This window comes from Cicer arietinum, chromosome 3 (assembly GCF_000331145.2).
Source record: "Cicer arietinum cultivar CDC Frontier isolate Library 1 chromosome 3, Cicar.CDCFrontier_v2.0, whole genome shotgun sequence".
NCBI lineage: Eukaryota > Viridiplantae > Streptophyta > Magnoliopsida > Fabales > Fabaceae > Cicer > Cicer arietinum.
The window spans coordinates 75,930,664-75,944,173 of record NC_021162.2 but is presented as its reverse complement, the minus strand read 5'-3'; the positions used below and the strand labels follow the sequence as shown (position 1 = coordinate 75,944,173).

Here is a 13,510-nt window from a genome sequence, read left to right as displayed (position 1 = left end):
TTTAGCTTTTATAAAAAATCAGTGTCAAACAATTTTACCAAACCAGCGTTCTTCCAAATATATACTCACTCTACTCAAGGTTTGTATGATGAACCATCTCAGACCCACGGTAAATTCATAGAATTTAGAGTTAATAGTATGTAAGATTATAACTACAAAAAATATCACATTATTTTCTATTTTCATATATACATATATAAATTTGTAAAAGAAATCTTTCTTGTTTTTTATGATTTTTGTTTTATAAAAAATAAGGAAAAAACTTAAATGCATTTTCATATATGTTTTTTGTATGGTTCTAAACATAAATAACATCTTTTGTGGTTATAATAAACCTTGAGAAAATTATAAATATGATAAAGTTATAGTTGATTAAGTTAACAATTCCTAAAGAAATGCACATTAGTTTTGTCCAAAAATTAATCTATACCATTTTGTTATCAAATGCTCAATTGTTTACACCCTCTGAATAGAAATAACTGCTCATAAAACATAGATAGGTAATACGTGTTATCTATTACACAAACCAAACTACCACGACGTTTTACGTTACATATACACAGCTCAGTATAGAGTTGGAGAATGCACATCATTTGAAGAAAGTATATGAGTTGTACTCGTTTAAGCACCTTTCTGCGGCAGAGTTTCAAACGCTGAAACTGTGTTTTCAAATCTTATACGATGTAATGGAGCACCGCTTTGCTTAATAGCACATGCTGTCTTTTCTTCAAGGGGGCAACGGGCTTTAAGCATAGAGAATACATGGTTATTCAATCTCCTTGCTTTTTTCATTGCCTCTAATAAAGCTTCCCATCCCTGTTAAAAGTAAATGCAATCAATAATGGCATAAATGATACATAATGATTAAATTCTAGAGATGAGAGAAAAACGATAGTTCTGATGAAAATGATTTTCATTGTGTGATTTCAGTTCTTACACTGGTATTTATATAAATTCAGTTAGTCTTAACATAACATGTCTACAGTTGCTAGTATCCAACAGTAAGCAAGCTTAACTAATTCAATCGTCAGAAACTGTCCGTAACAGAAAGACAATTAACAGCACCCATTAACTCACTATCACTATATACTGATTCATACTAAGAAACTCATCACTTACCACGGCTTGAGCTGCGAAGGCTTAAAATTTAATGTTAACTAAGTCACAGCTTCTCCTCAATTATTTACTATGAATTAAGTCACAACTTCTCCACAATTATGTACTACTTTCACGTCATACGGCTATCTAAATTAAATTTTGCTTCCCAAAATGGCCAAACAGAAGTTAATTTCACCTTCAGACAGACATTAGCTATTTGATTGAAGAGACATAACAATTTTCTACTCCAGAGCAATAATTTTAATAAGATGATATGTTTAACAATGAAAGATTATTTTGGCTTGATTTGAAGAAGCAATATAAACCTGAACGCCAAAGTGAGAGTTCTTGTGTGTTTGCACAACAGATGCGGCCTCCACTTCTGCGATATTGAGAATCTGATATGAGAAGTCAAAGAGCTCAAAATGCAGCTGTTGTCCAAGCAAATAAATTATGGTGCAGCCCCCCCAAGCAACTGAATCTCCCAGCCTTTCGGGACTATTTGATGTCACTTGGGCAGACTCTTCCAAGTATCCCTAAGTAGCTCAAGCAAAAGCGCAAGTCAAAAGAAAATTAATAAAAAAAGAGAGACAGAAAAGGACACTAGCAAATTCATTAATGAATTGGACCAAATCTTACAAAGTGTTCAAGTTAATTTTTAGTTTACACATGAAGCCAAATACAGAATGTTATGCAATTGATCCTATCACATTACAATGCAAATAATGAAATGCACTAGCTGGAGAAGGTGCTCCTTACAATTTGGAGACCACTGTATATTCGGTAGAAATCTTTTGAAATTGTTATGTCAATGAAGCCTGTCTTAGGCGCAGCACTCCATTTACTGCAATATTTATCTAATGCAGCACTTGTGAAAGCAAGCGCATACTCCAGAACACTTCCGGTATTCAAGTTAGCCTTATATAAAAGATCTGTAATAAAAGAAACACCTGAATCATTAATAAAACTATAGAGTATTTATAAAGTAAATGTGTATAAAACATACATGGAGGTCTCTAGATGCAATAATAAAGAAGAAGGCAGAATGGCTCTAAATCACAAATTCAGTACAAAAAATGGTCCACAAATGATGCAAACAAAAATGAAATCATACTTTCCATAAAAATAAGTTTATTTCGCAAAGTAATTTTAACATTTCTCATCTGGATCGTCAATCAGCTTCATCAGTGGCTAAATTTTCTTTTACATTCACTTTGAAAAAATAACCTTACAGAAAGTGAATATTGAAGCTGACTGAACTCATAATATAAACAAACGACAAATCGATTCATCATCACTTGGAAGGGATGTAGAAGACAATGAATTTTTTTTTTTTTTGTTTTTTTAATAATTTGAGTTTGGGTAGTCAAATCAACATTGGCTCACCTAAAACATCAATGGTCATTTTCATGATCGGTAGGGTACAAACAGAGCAACAAAGAAATTCTGGCAATTCATTGAGTGTTTCGCTGATAGCTCACTTCTGACAAAAGAGATTCCACTTTCCATTTTTACCATCATTCCTACATGAATATGCTTAGAGCAGCTACATCTACCATACAATGCTAATACTATACTAATTTCATTTATGTATTTTTTCCTTAAAATTTATTTCATTTTCTCGATCATTTTGAAATGCCTTAATGCCATTACATTTCCTATTGTTAGAATCTAAGCACGTTTGATTATGCCAGTGAACAAACCAAGCTAACAAAGGAAATTAGAGCACATATACAATATCACACCTGCAGCTTCTGCTTGTTTTGACATGATGTGGAAAGAAGTAGGAGATGGGCAACCAGGATATGAAACCATTGCAGCAGCCGTAGATTTAAAGAGACTGACAACAGGGCTATCACCACCATCTTGAGAAGGTAATATCTGTCCATCTGCTCCAGGAAGCAATCCCAGCCAGGGAGCAGTTTGCATGAAATTCATTGTATCTGTTTCTCTCTGTCAAGAATGCAACAATATGCTATAACTGGCTAAATTTACAGTATACAGTTTTATAATTTGTTTTCACCCATCCATTTTTTTTTAGGCTCTGTTCGTTTTAAAAAAACCATCTGATTTTCAAAACTGTTATCTCAAAAATACATATTTATTAAGTCATTCAATTATGCCGACAACCATTACAAAAAATAAATTGATAAAAGCACCAGATTACCCACCAAGACAATATCTAGAAGCCCCATCCAGTATAATACACTTCCAATCTCTTTTATACCATGAAGAACCTCAGCTTTTAGTTCTGATTTTGTCTCCCAGTTAAGATGTTCTTTAACAAGTCTTACACAACCTGTGTAGAAATAATCGAAGAATTAATTTCTTGGATTTGGCCTTGTATGACCAGAGGCAAGTGGGTCCACCAGCGAGGCACAGTTATTATATCATGTTGAATAGGATAAAATTGAGGCACGAGATTGTGAAACCTTGTGTCTCAACTACACAGCAGAGTCAGTTTTATATAGGTTCAAGACAATAAATACAAAAAAAATATAAGAGATATTATTCATATTACTTTTGTGAAGTATTGGATACTACTTTGGTGAATGTAAATATTATTCATATTCATATTCACAAGCATTCACACATGAGTAAATTTAAGAATAAAGGTTAAAAAAAGTGAAAGGAAAACATCATGTACCTGTCATGCCTCCATCAAAAGGAAGAAGGCCAATTGATTTTGGCATGGATTCTTGTAATCCTGTTATCATTGGTTCAAGCAAAGTAATCTAGGAATAGCACAATTTGCGTTGTTAGAAAGTACATCTAAATTTTTATCATAAAATCAATAAATATAGGCACGCACTAACTATATGCATCCAGCACGGCTGCAGTTTTCTAAATGAAAATTAATTGCCAATATTGATGAAAAAGTTAGAATTTATAGTGAATGTCACTGGAATTAATTCGTCATTCATATTTCACAATCTTACATATGTGTGTATATTGATCAACACATTACACATTGCAGTATGGTTAAAGTTTTCAAATTCATTCATATACTGAAAAGTTTGAAAAACTTGCCACAATCTTCTCATTGCTTCTGATTTATTTTCATAATTCATAAGTTCTCATAAATTCAAACAACTTCACACTAAGTAACTTGTTAATAACTGATGGCAGAGTATGGATGGAAAAGATCTATAGTATAATGAAAGATTTCCAATTGATGAATGAGTAAAAATAATTCACGGTAAAATAGTGAATAAAATTTCCACATTCGATAATCAAACTTCTGCGCATATAATATTATATTTTGCTGATGTTATAGGGTTAGTCTTTTAGGTACATAGAGAAGAAAAGGAGTATTCATAATTATATATGTCAAAGAGTACCACATTGACCAAGGATTTGGCCTAAGTAGCGCATATACAACTTTGGCAGTTCTCATATAAAAAGTTGGTTTTGTTAGGATTAGTTAGGCTCAAGCCCAAAATCTAAGATGCTATCTTGGCTTATCCTAAATTTGTTGAGATCCCACCCACATGAGAGTCTGTTGAAAGTTCCACGTCGACTAAAGATATGGTCTAGGTAGTGCTTATAAGGCTTGGGTTGTCCTTGCTTTTCAAGCTGATTTTGTGAGCATGAGTTAAGTTTAAGCCAAAAGCCAAAATTCTAAATATATTGATATTGAGAAGAATGATATGTTGGATGCTACTAAAGAAGATAATATACTAATCTATAAATAAAGAAACAAGTTGTGGTAAATAAGGAAAACAATTGAGATTATCTACATTCCTTTAAAATTAAAAACATATATTATCACTTCTTCAAAAAAGAAGATATTATCGCATACTCTTATATATTATAATGATTAGGAGACTTTCAAAGAAAATCAAATGTCATGCAATGAACCTATTCGCAAGGTTTACTTGTAGTTTAAGTCCCCCTATTTTTACCAATTCACGAAATTGGTGCACTATTTTAAAATCTAACAACTTTGGTCCCTCATTCTGATTTTTAACTAAAAAATGGCGATGTGACATACTTTAAATAATTTGGCATATGATACGATGATGTAGAATGATTAACACTCATGGAATCATAATAAAACCCACTAAAAACTTAACTTTCAACTTTAGAAATTTTTCATTTTTGTAATTTAATTAATGTATGTAGATGGTTCTATATCATGAAATCGTATGCCACATTATTTAAAATATGTCAAATCGTTATTTTTTTAGTTCATAATTATAAGGAAGGGACCAAAACTGTCGAGGTATAAAATAGGGAGACTAATTCTATGAATTGGTAAAAATAGAGGGATCAAAATTGTAACTAAACCTACTAATAATTTAGATAAGATAAAGAAGGACATACCTTGTTTGATATATGATCAAGAAGGGCTCTAATAAGCCAAGGTAATGATCGGGATCCCAAAAGTCGAACTATTGAAAACATGTGAGGTATTCCAAAGAATCCGCTATGCAGCCGCGCAAAACTTTGATGTGCAGAATTCAAATCCTATTACATGTAGTGAGATAATGAGATTTGAGAAAATTTGTATTTACACAAAGAAAACAGTAACACATAGACACATAAAAACAACTATTTATCTCTCTCTCTCACTGCACATATCCTCATCGGGTAGCAAAAAAAATGCACATGTGAAACAAAATATATAGTTAAACAGAATAGGGTCAAAGATGAAAAACAGTGCCTTCAACTCGGCACAGCAACCGTTGCCATCCATAGAAAGCACACGACCATTGCTAGCAGCAACAAGATTCACTATAACATTGTGTACGTTGATTCTTTTGAATTAATTATAGTGTTTTTGTCCCTAATTCTTTAAAATGAAAATTCATTCATTCTTTCCAGTTTCCAAATCAGTGTTCAGATTCAGATAGTGATTACTTTGTGAGTTGGTAATTGGTAATTGAAATACAATTCCTTGAGGATAATGCTTTTATTCACCACTTATTACTTGATTTGACTTGATACACTTGCCAATTCCTCATCACTGGCCGGGCTCTAACAGTACACAAATGCATATGATTTAAAATTGAAATATTAGCATATAATATGTACACTCGCACATGTACCAATAAGTAAGCCATTAACACTATCTGCAATTCATTTTATAATAACAGGAAAATTGAAGAGGATGCTTACTTGAGTACCACAATAGAAACTAGGTTTAGCAGAGGGTATGGATGGCTTTTGAACAGGAACAGTCTTTGATGATCTGATAAAACGTTGAGTAGTATTGCAAAGGATGAAATTTGGCAAAAAATCACTTTGCATCTCAGACCAAATCTAGCATATACAGAAATTAATCAATGAAATTGCAGGAAAAAGATCAAGTCAAAATATTATCAATTACCATTCAAACAATTCAAATAACAATTTTAATGCGAGCATTTAATGGAAAATAACATAAAGCATATTGTCAATACAAGATACTGTGTAATGTTAATGGGCAGAGAACAAAGAGAGACATCAAACTAAACTAAGTACATCTTTAGAGTTCAAATGGAAAAACCTGTGAGGCCAGTCGACTAGAAAATGACACAAGCGAGATGTTCTCTTGCATCTCATTCAACATGAGACTAAAGGAGTCTACAGAAAGATCTCTTGACAATAGTTCATGGGAATGTTTTAAGACATCCAACAACTTTTCTAATTCCTGAAATAAAATAGTCGTAGTATTACTTTAGGGTTGATGAATACTGATAAAGAAAAATTAATAATTGTTTAAAAAACAAATTAACAAAGGTAAAATCACTAACCACTATGGCACACAGATCTTGACACTCAAAACGATCAAACAGAAACTCAATATTTTCGCGGAAAACTTTATTTATCCGTTCAGTGATCAAACTTCGCAAGTTGATCATCCTTCCAAGTAGCTGCACAGCAAAAGATTTTTTATCACATGGGATAGTGATTGAAACTCGTTTAAATTCTAATAATGATATCCAGCAGAAATTGTGTGTGTCAGAGAGAGAGAGATAATGAGTGATCTTATAAACCAAAGGCAAATAATAATAGATTAATAGTTAAGCTTCTTCACTTCGATCAGGGAATCGGTCAAGTGTTTTTTACATCCTAAAAGGACAAGGGAGAAAGATGTATTTAACAGCATAATACTTGTGTAGATAGGTTTTCCAATCTCCCCATTCTTGCCCCACCTTGGACACTTCTAATGAAAGTTTTTTTTGTTTTGACAAAATGAAAGTTGACTTGTCCAAATATTGTTGAGCAGGTTGGAGATGCCCAGCTTTATACTTTTCAACGCACCAAATCAAATCTTGGAAGATAAACATTTTGATAATCATAATGTAATCCACTAACCTTCACCCTAGTCATTTTTAGCAGCATATTGAGCCTCATAGGCTGCACAGCGTACTTTTCTGCATTGTCTGAGGCAAAGAGAAATGTAGGATCAAGCAACTCACTGCATGATTTCAGCATCCATCATTATAAACAGTTAGTCTGAGGAGTAATCAAAAGAAAAGCTGGATAAGACAGAAAAATGACAGACCTTGCTGCCCAACTTTTGTAATACGTGAAAATGGTTTCACACAATCTGGAAACAAATATGTCAAAACAATGATCCACCTGTAAAACACAAAAGATAAACAGAACACTTGATCGAAAGAGAAAGCATGTGATAGGAAAACCTTAATCAGAGCCGAAATTGTATTAACACCATAATAAGAATTCACTCTGCCACTGATATAAACTGATATAAAAAAGAGAAGATGTGGCTGTGGCCTTACAATTAACTATTAGTTAGAAAATAAAATGAAAGCAGAGACAAAAAAATGCAGACTCTTGAGGTGTTCTGCTTCCTCCCCTGTTAGACATTACAGTGTTTCACAAAATTCCCCACATAATCATATCTAGAATTAAGTTTAGAGTGTGATACCTCAGCCTCAATTTCATCATACAGAAACCGTTGCTTCAGCAACACCAAGGCCTGCTCAGCTGAATCATTATAGATGTCAAATGGCATCAGAACACTCTCAAGAAGACCAGAGTTTGGTGACTCAAGTACACAATCCACCAACATCCAGGGAAGAGAGCATTCAATTGGAAACTACAGAGAACAAATTAACTAGTTTTAGCCTATCATCATTTGATGGTTTGAATCAATTGCAACTAAAAGCGAAAGGTTGGAATGCAATATGTTGCAAGTGGCTAGGAAATTTGTAACTGCTCCTATATAGGAGAGTTTTTGGTGACAATATAAATTTTGAAATTCAAATAACCGTGAGGTGATAAGTATTACCTGAATGACTCGTGAAGACTCTAAATAAAATTCTCTAAACCATAAGAAACCAAGATCTGTCAACGTTGCAACAGTCACTGCAAGCATTACCACCCAAGTCAATTACACCGAAGGATACAATAAGGCAATGGTGCAAGGCATTCTATATCATTTATTATTTAATTGTTTCAAATGGTAGAGAGTAGAAATCTTTCAGGATTTCCTTAATTCTAATGCATTTCTTCTCTATTCAGAGAAAATAAAATCTTTTGGGATACTTGAGTGAGAGAGTAAGAAACTGTGAGTAAAGATGTTTAATCCATCAATGGAACATGTTCCCAAAGGACAAGTTTTGGAGTTACATTGATGCTAGGGTCAGACTAAGACATTACCTGAGTAGTCTAAAATATGCAGGAAAAAACCAAGTTTGTAAAAAAATGTCTCCAGCTGTTTTAAATCATTAACTGGGATTTCTGAGCCACTGTTGCCAAAGAGTCCACCTGGTCTCCTAAGGTTACCGCCAGAAACCACCTCATATATTAAGAACTGCAAACAGTGCACCTGTATTGAAGAGGCTAGTTAAGCAGTTATTATGTGCTAAGCAAACCACAAATCTTTACTTATCAACGGAAAGAATTCTTTAAGCAGCTCAAGCCCGGATACATAGAATCTCTGCCAACAACTTTTGATAAGCTTCTCCACAAAAATTACCCGGGAAGGCCCTCTATAATAATAAATTGATGGCTACAATAAACGTGAATACACATGAACAACAAGAAAATTTGTGCAGAAGACCTGAGTTTGAAAAAAGCAATTAGAAAAGTAAAAGAAAATTATTTTCATAATCATACGTCTGTGGCTGTCTACATGCATGGCTGCAATAAAGAATGTTGGTACAACATTCAGAATAAAAGCAGCGTGACCCTCGTTATGCATATTTATTTTCCATGAAAGAATAATAAGTCCATGTGCTAGTCAACAGAACATCTGCGCAAATGGCACAGTTCAATAAATAGCTTTAATATTTTGATATAAATTCACTTGTAAGCATACTAATTGTATCAAGTTAAACACGGCAGAAAGAGAATGGAAAATAATGCAGACCTGAGCAGCAGTTGGGGCAACAGCCCTGGGATAAAATATGTTTGCTTTGCTTTCTTCACCTCCATGCTGTGAGGACTGTAACTCAGATTCTGACTTATTTGTATTAGCCATCCAATCTGCTGAAAGGGTCCTCATATCGGAAAGAATCCTGAAAATCCACATTTGGATAATTGATATGAGCAATCTAAAAAATTTAAGCGAAAATCAGTATTATATGACGCGGACATTCAATCATTGAGTTGCTATACTGGAATTTTTTTCAGCGTTTAATTGAAGAAATAGATTTCAACCCAAATTTCTATCAAGAAGTTAAGTAATTCAAAAAAACCATCAAATATTCTGTTAAAAAATAAAACAACCTTTACTGAAAACAAAAACACTAATAACTCAACCCACACTCATTAAATCTACATAACAAAGAAATAAGGTTTTCATGATCAATAAAATTGATTACAACCACTACACATAAAAAGAATAAGCCTTTCACATATGTGCAAGTGTAAATACCATGCAACTTACATCAGCTCAAAAGGAGCATTTGATTAGCTAATAACAAATATTAATATTTAAAAATGAAATTCTTTTTCCCAAATCTATTACGTCTTTCAGAGTGTTTATTACTTTATTTCAATTGCATAGTCTCAAAATAAAGAAGCATATTCCCTTTTATTAAAAGTACAACACTCCCTCAAATCATTCAATCTTTTTTGTTCTCAGTTATCACAAGAACTGACAGATTATAATATGTCCAGTTTGGCTAAAAATTTACACAGTTTTTCAGCAAAAAGCTCCCTGCAGGCTGCAGATCTTCGATTATAAACTATTGCAGAAACATAATAGGCCAATCCAAACACTTAAGTTTTTGTTTATATTATTAAATAGTGATAGATTAGTGCTGATTGTCATATTTATGTTATTTTATTTTATTTATACAAGATTGTACTACAGGCTCTAATAGCCCACACACTTATAGTATAAATAAGACAGAAAACATAAGGAGTTATCACTTGCATAAATGAAATTGTATCATGAAACCAACTATATCATCAACATGCATTATGAAAATATTTTATATTTGATTCTGACCCAGAAGAATTATGCCTTCATGACACAGTCTAAGAGCGTAGATTCAGAAGTTCCATCTTAAGAGTTCATTTGTCCAAGGAACATATCAAGTTACAAAATTAACAATTCTAAAACATGCAACTGAAATTAGAATCCTACCTAGAGAGGTCCTTCTTCTTTCTGAAGGTTGTCCGCAACATAGAAGCTAATGTGTTTTGGACAAAATCTTGGACCTCAGCATGTATTGTTTCCCATAAAGCATCGGCCACCAGTGTATCACACCGTTGCATCATAGAACCAACACTCTTTATGTAGCTCACAAGTTCGACCAGTGCTTTCCTTTCCTCTGCACTGTAATTATACCGTACTACCTACAAGCAAAAAATGGTACTTATGTTATTATATTATATATTTTAACAAGAAACTATTTCGTGTGGTACAGTGAAAACTGTGACTTAAATCAAACTTAGCAACAATTAACCAAATTCAAGTTTGTGCATGGTTAAAACTAAATAGCAGTTAATTGAAATATTGATTCAAAAAGAGGTTAACAATAAATTGTTTAGTTTAAGTGATATATGACTAAGTTTCATGCAGATGAATAAAAAACGGAAATATTGGTAATGTGAAAATGATTAATTTTGATGTGGCCAAAGGAAAGACAAAATTAGTTGAAATGTTATAGGTGGTATCAACACCACTATAAATACAAATTGCAATGTTAGAATTGCTCTTTGACAAGAATAGTTAATTGTTTTATACTAATAAAAAACTATGGCAATATTGGCAGTACTGTAGTGCCTGTACCAGATTAGAACATCGATTAGGCATCACAGCCAATGAAAACAAGCAATTGTTGGGCTACAAGAAGAATGAGAAGAAAAGCACAAGATAATAGAAGATGGAAATAATTAGAAGATTTGATCATGCCTTACCTTTTCATAATCAGAGAATGATGGGGATGCATCCTTGCATGGTCGAGAAAATTTCCACGCACACTGTTCCCAAATGCGTGCAGACCATCTGCTTAATAGCTGAAAACCTTCAACAATCATATCATACATGTTCCCCTTGACCTCTTTGCTCCAATCAACATCAGAACCATCGGTAGACTTCAACAACAACAGCTGCAAAAATAGTGATAGATAACAAACTAGTAGGCTTTAAATGGTATGCAACAGTAAACATGGAACAAAATAAATAAGATTTCAGGGAGGGTTTTTCTTTTGCAGCTCAGGCAGAGCAGGAGGCATCACCTGATTCATTGCTGAAGCAAAACGAATTGTGAAATCATCATGCTCAGCACGAATTGCTCCAATATGACTGACAATTAGATAATGTCTCTGATACGTGTCTCATGTCAAGGTTACTTTCTAAAGACAAGGAAGAAAGATGCTCAATACATTTATACAAATTTAAAACTTCAGAAGTAAAAGGATTTCTCAATAATTTTTCATTTGAAATTCGATAATTAAATTTGACGACAAATTAATCTAAATGCATCATGGGTTGTGAGAACATATATTAAACCTATAAAGATTTTCATATCATCCAGCAATGAAAAGCACAAAATTTTCCAGGAAGAAAAAAAACTATTGCACCAAATTTTCAAGTCTGCAACAACTTATATGGTTTTCAGCAAATGTATTATTCAATTCCGGCTAAATTACAATATAATAAAATTTTCAATGATCAGTGTTTAAGTGCCTGTGTATAAATACAGAATCAGACAGTTCATTTGTTGCTAGAATATGTTAAACAGATTCACAGCTACTCTGGGATTTAGACTCGCAACTGTCTCTACCAATATGAGAATATTATCTTGAAGTTGTTTCATCAAAAGGTCTCTGTTTCATCTCTCTTTACATCTTCATTTTCTATTATTTTTTTCACTTTCTCATTTACAAACAAGGTTTATCAACCTGAAGTAGAAAGTACTTATGACCACCCTCCTTGCATTGTCTAACTTGAAAAAACAGAAAGCATGGAATTTGTTATCCTAAAGTATATGTCAGTCACAATCCATCTATTTGTAGTAAAAGGGTAACAAGTAACTTTTGTTCATGACACAGGTCAAGGAAATGTAATATCAGCTCAATAATAACAAATTAGCATTAATATATAAGTGAAAGAAAAAAAAATTTGGAGGATATTCTTGTGCTTCACGAGGTGGAAGCTCATGAGGTGCTGGAAGGGTGAGAAGGCGAGTTTGGGAAGAAAATTTTGGAAAGTATGTTGTTAATTCCTTCAATATCGCAGCAGGAGAGAGATGCAGGTCTGGAAATGCAGGAATGACTGCTTCGTTCTGTATAAGATAAACAGATCTCAATTTCTAGTCAACAGAGAAGAATTCAGTGCATGAAATGTTAAGTTCTTCACGTGATTCGATAACATCATCATTTTTTCATAACCAAGTAGATATAATGTATCATTAATATATATATATATATATATAAACATTACCTTAAAGATATTAATCAATCTGTTGATTTTTACCCTCTTGTACAGAGACTCACTATCTTTCTCTGATGATGTCACTAGGACAACAAGAACAGGCAAAACACGCAAAAGAATGTGGCGCTCTGGAAAGAGAAGTGCAAAATCCAATTCCAAGGACTCTACAACAAATACTATAAGAACTTGAAGAATGTCTTCTACACTGATTCAAGTCAAGGAATTGAATAAGAAATGGAAGAGAATGATATTAAAAACGGCGATACGAATGCGAGTAAAAGTTGAGTTAGGGTGTGATAGATCAACGAGACTATTTGCACCGACTATTAAAAGACAAAAGCCAAGAAGTAAAATTTAGATTAAGAATTTCTCTCATTAGCTAGATTTACTCCAACTTGGTTTAAACTGAAAACTTGAACAACTAATCAAAAGAAAGATTTGTGCCTTTGTGGTAACTAACAGTTTCTTCATTTTCCAAGCTCAAGTGTCCAACTAAATCTGCTCGTTTCTTTTGAATGAAAGTATATGTGTATTAAGGAGAAAGTCCCTCAATATCCTACACTCTTT

At 33.1% G+C, this 13,510-nt stretch overlaps 1 protein-coding gene across 2 annotated transcripts in view; it reads right to left on the bottom strand.

Moving 5' to 3' along the window:
* Positions 1-406: 406 nt before the first annotated feature.
* LOC101492849 (protein PIR) overlaps positions 407-13,510 on the bottom strand; it is a 19,061-nt gene continuing 5,957 nt past the window's right edge. For both annotated transcript variants that reach the window (XM_004494705.4, XM_027332409.2), the window contains 21 exons: positions 12,953-13,148; positions 12,643-12,794; positions 11,746-11,839; positions 11,425-11,616; positions 10,649-10,860; positions 9,425-9,572; positions 8,713-8,881; positions 8,342-8,418; positions 7,979-8,149; positions 7,592-7,668; positions 7,402-7,504; positions 6,837-6,956; positions 6,590-6,733; positions 6,220-6,363; positions 5,425-5,568; positions 3,746-3,833; positions 3,270-3,397; positions 2,844-3,051; positions 1,858-2,030; positions 1,425-1,634; positions 407-816 (listed from right to left, as the gene is read on the bottom strand). In XM_004494705.4, the coding sequence (XP_004494762.1) occupies positions 622-816; positions 1,425-1,634; positions 1,858-2,030; positions 2,844-3,051; positions 3,270-3,397; positions 3,746-3,833; positions 5,425-5,568; positions 6,220-6,363; positions 6,590-6,733; positions 6,837-6,956; positions 7,402-7,504; positions 7,592-7,668; positions 7,979-8,149; positions 8,342-8,418; positions 8,713-8,881; positions 9,425-9,572; positions 10,649-10,860; positions 11,425-11,616; positions 11,746-11,839; positions 12,643-12,794; positions 12,953-13,148 (3,145 nt within the window). In that variant the 3' untranslated portion in view covers positions 407-621. The remainder of the gene's footprint in view (positions 817-1,424; positions 1,635-1,857; positions 2,031-2,843; positions 3,052-3,269; positions 3,398-3,745; positions 3,834-5,424; positions 5,569-6,219; positions 6,364-6,589; positions 6,734-6,836; positions 6,957-7,401; positions 7,505-7,591; positions 7,669-7,978; positions 8,150-8,341; positions 8,419-8,712; positions 8,882-9,424; positions 9,573-10,648; positions 10,861-11,424; positions 11,617-11,745; positions 11,840-12,642; positions 12,795-12,952; positions 13,149-13,510) is intronic.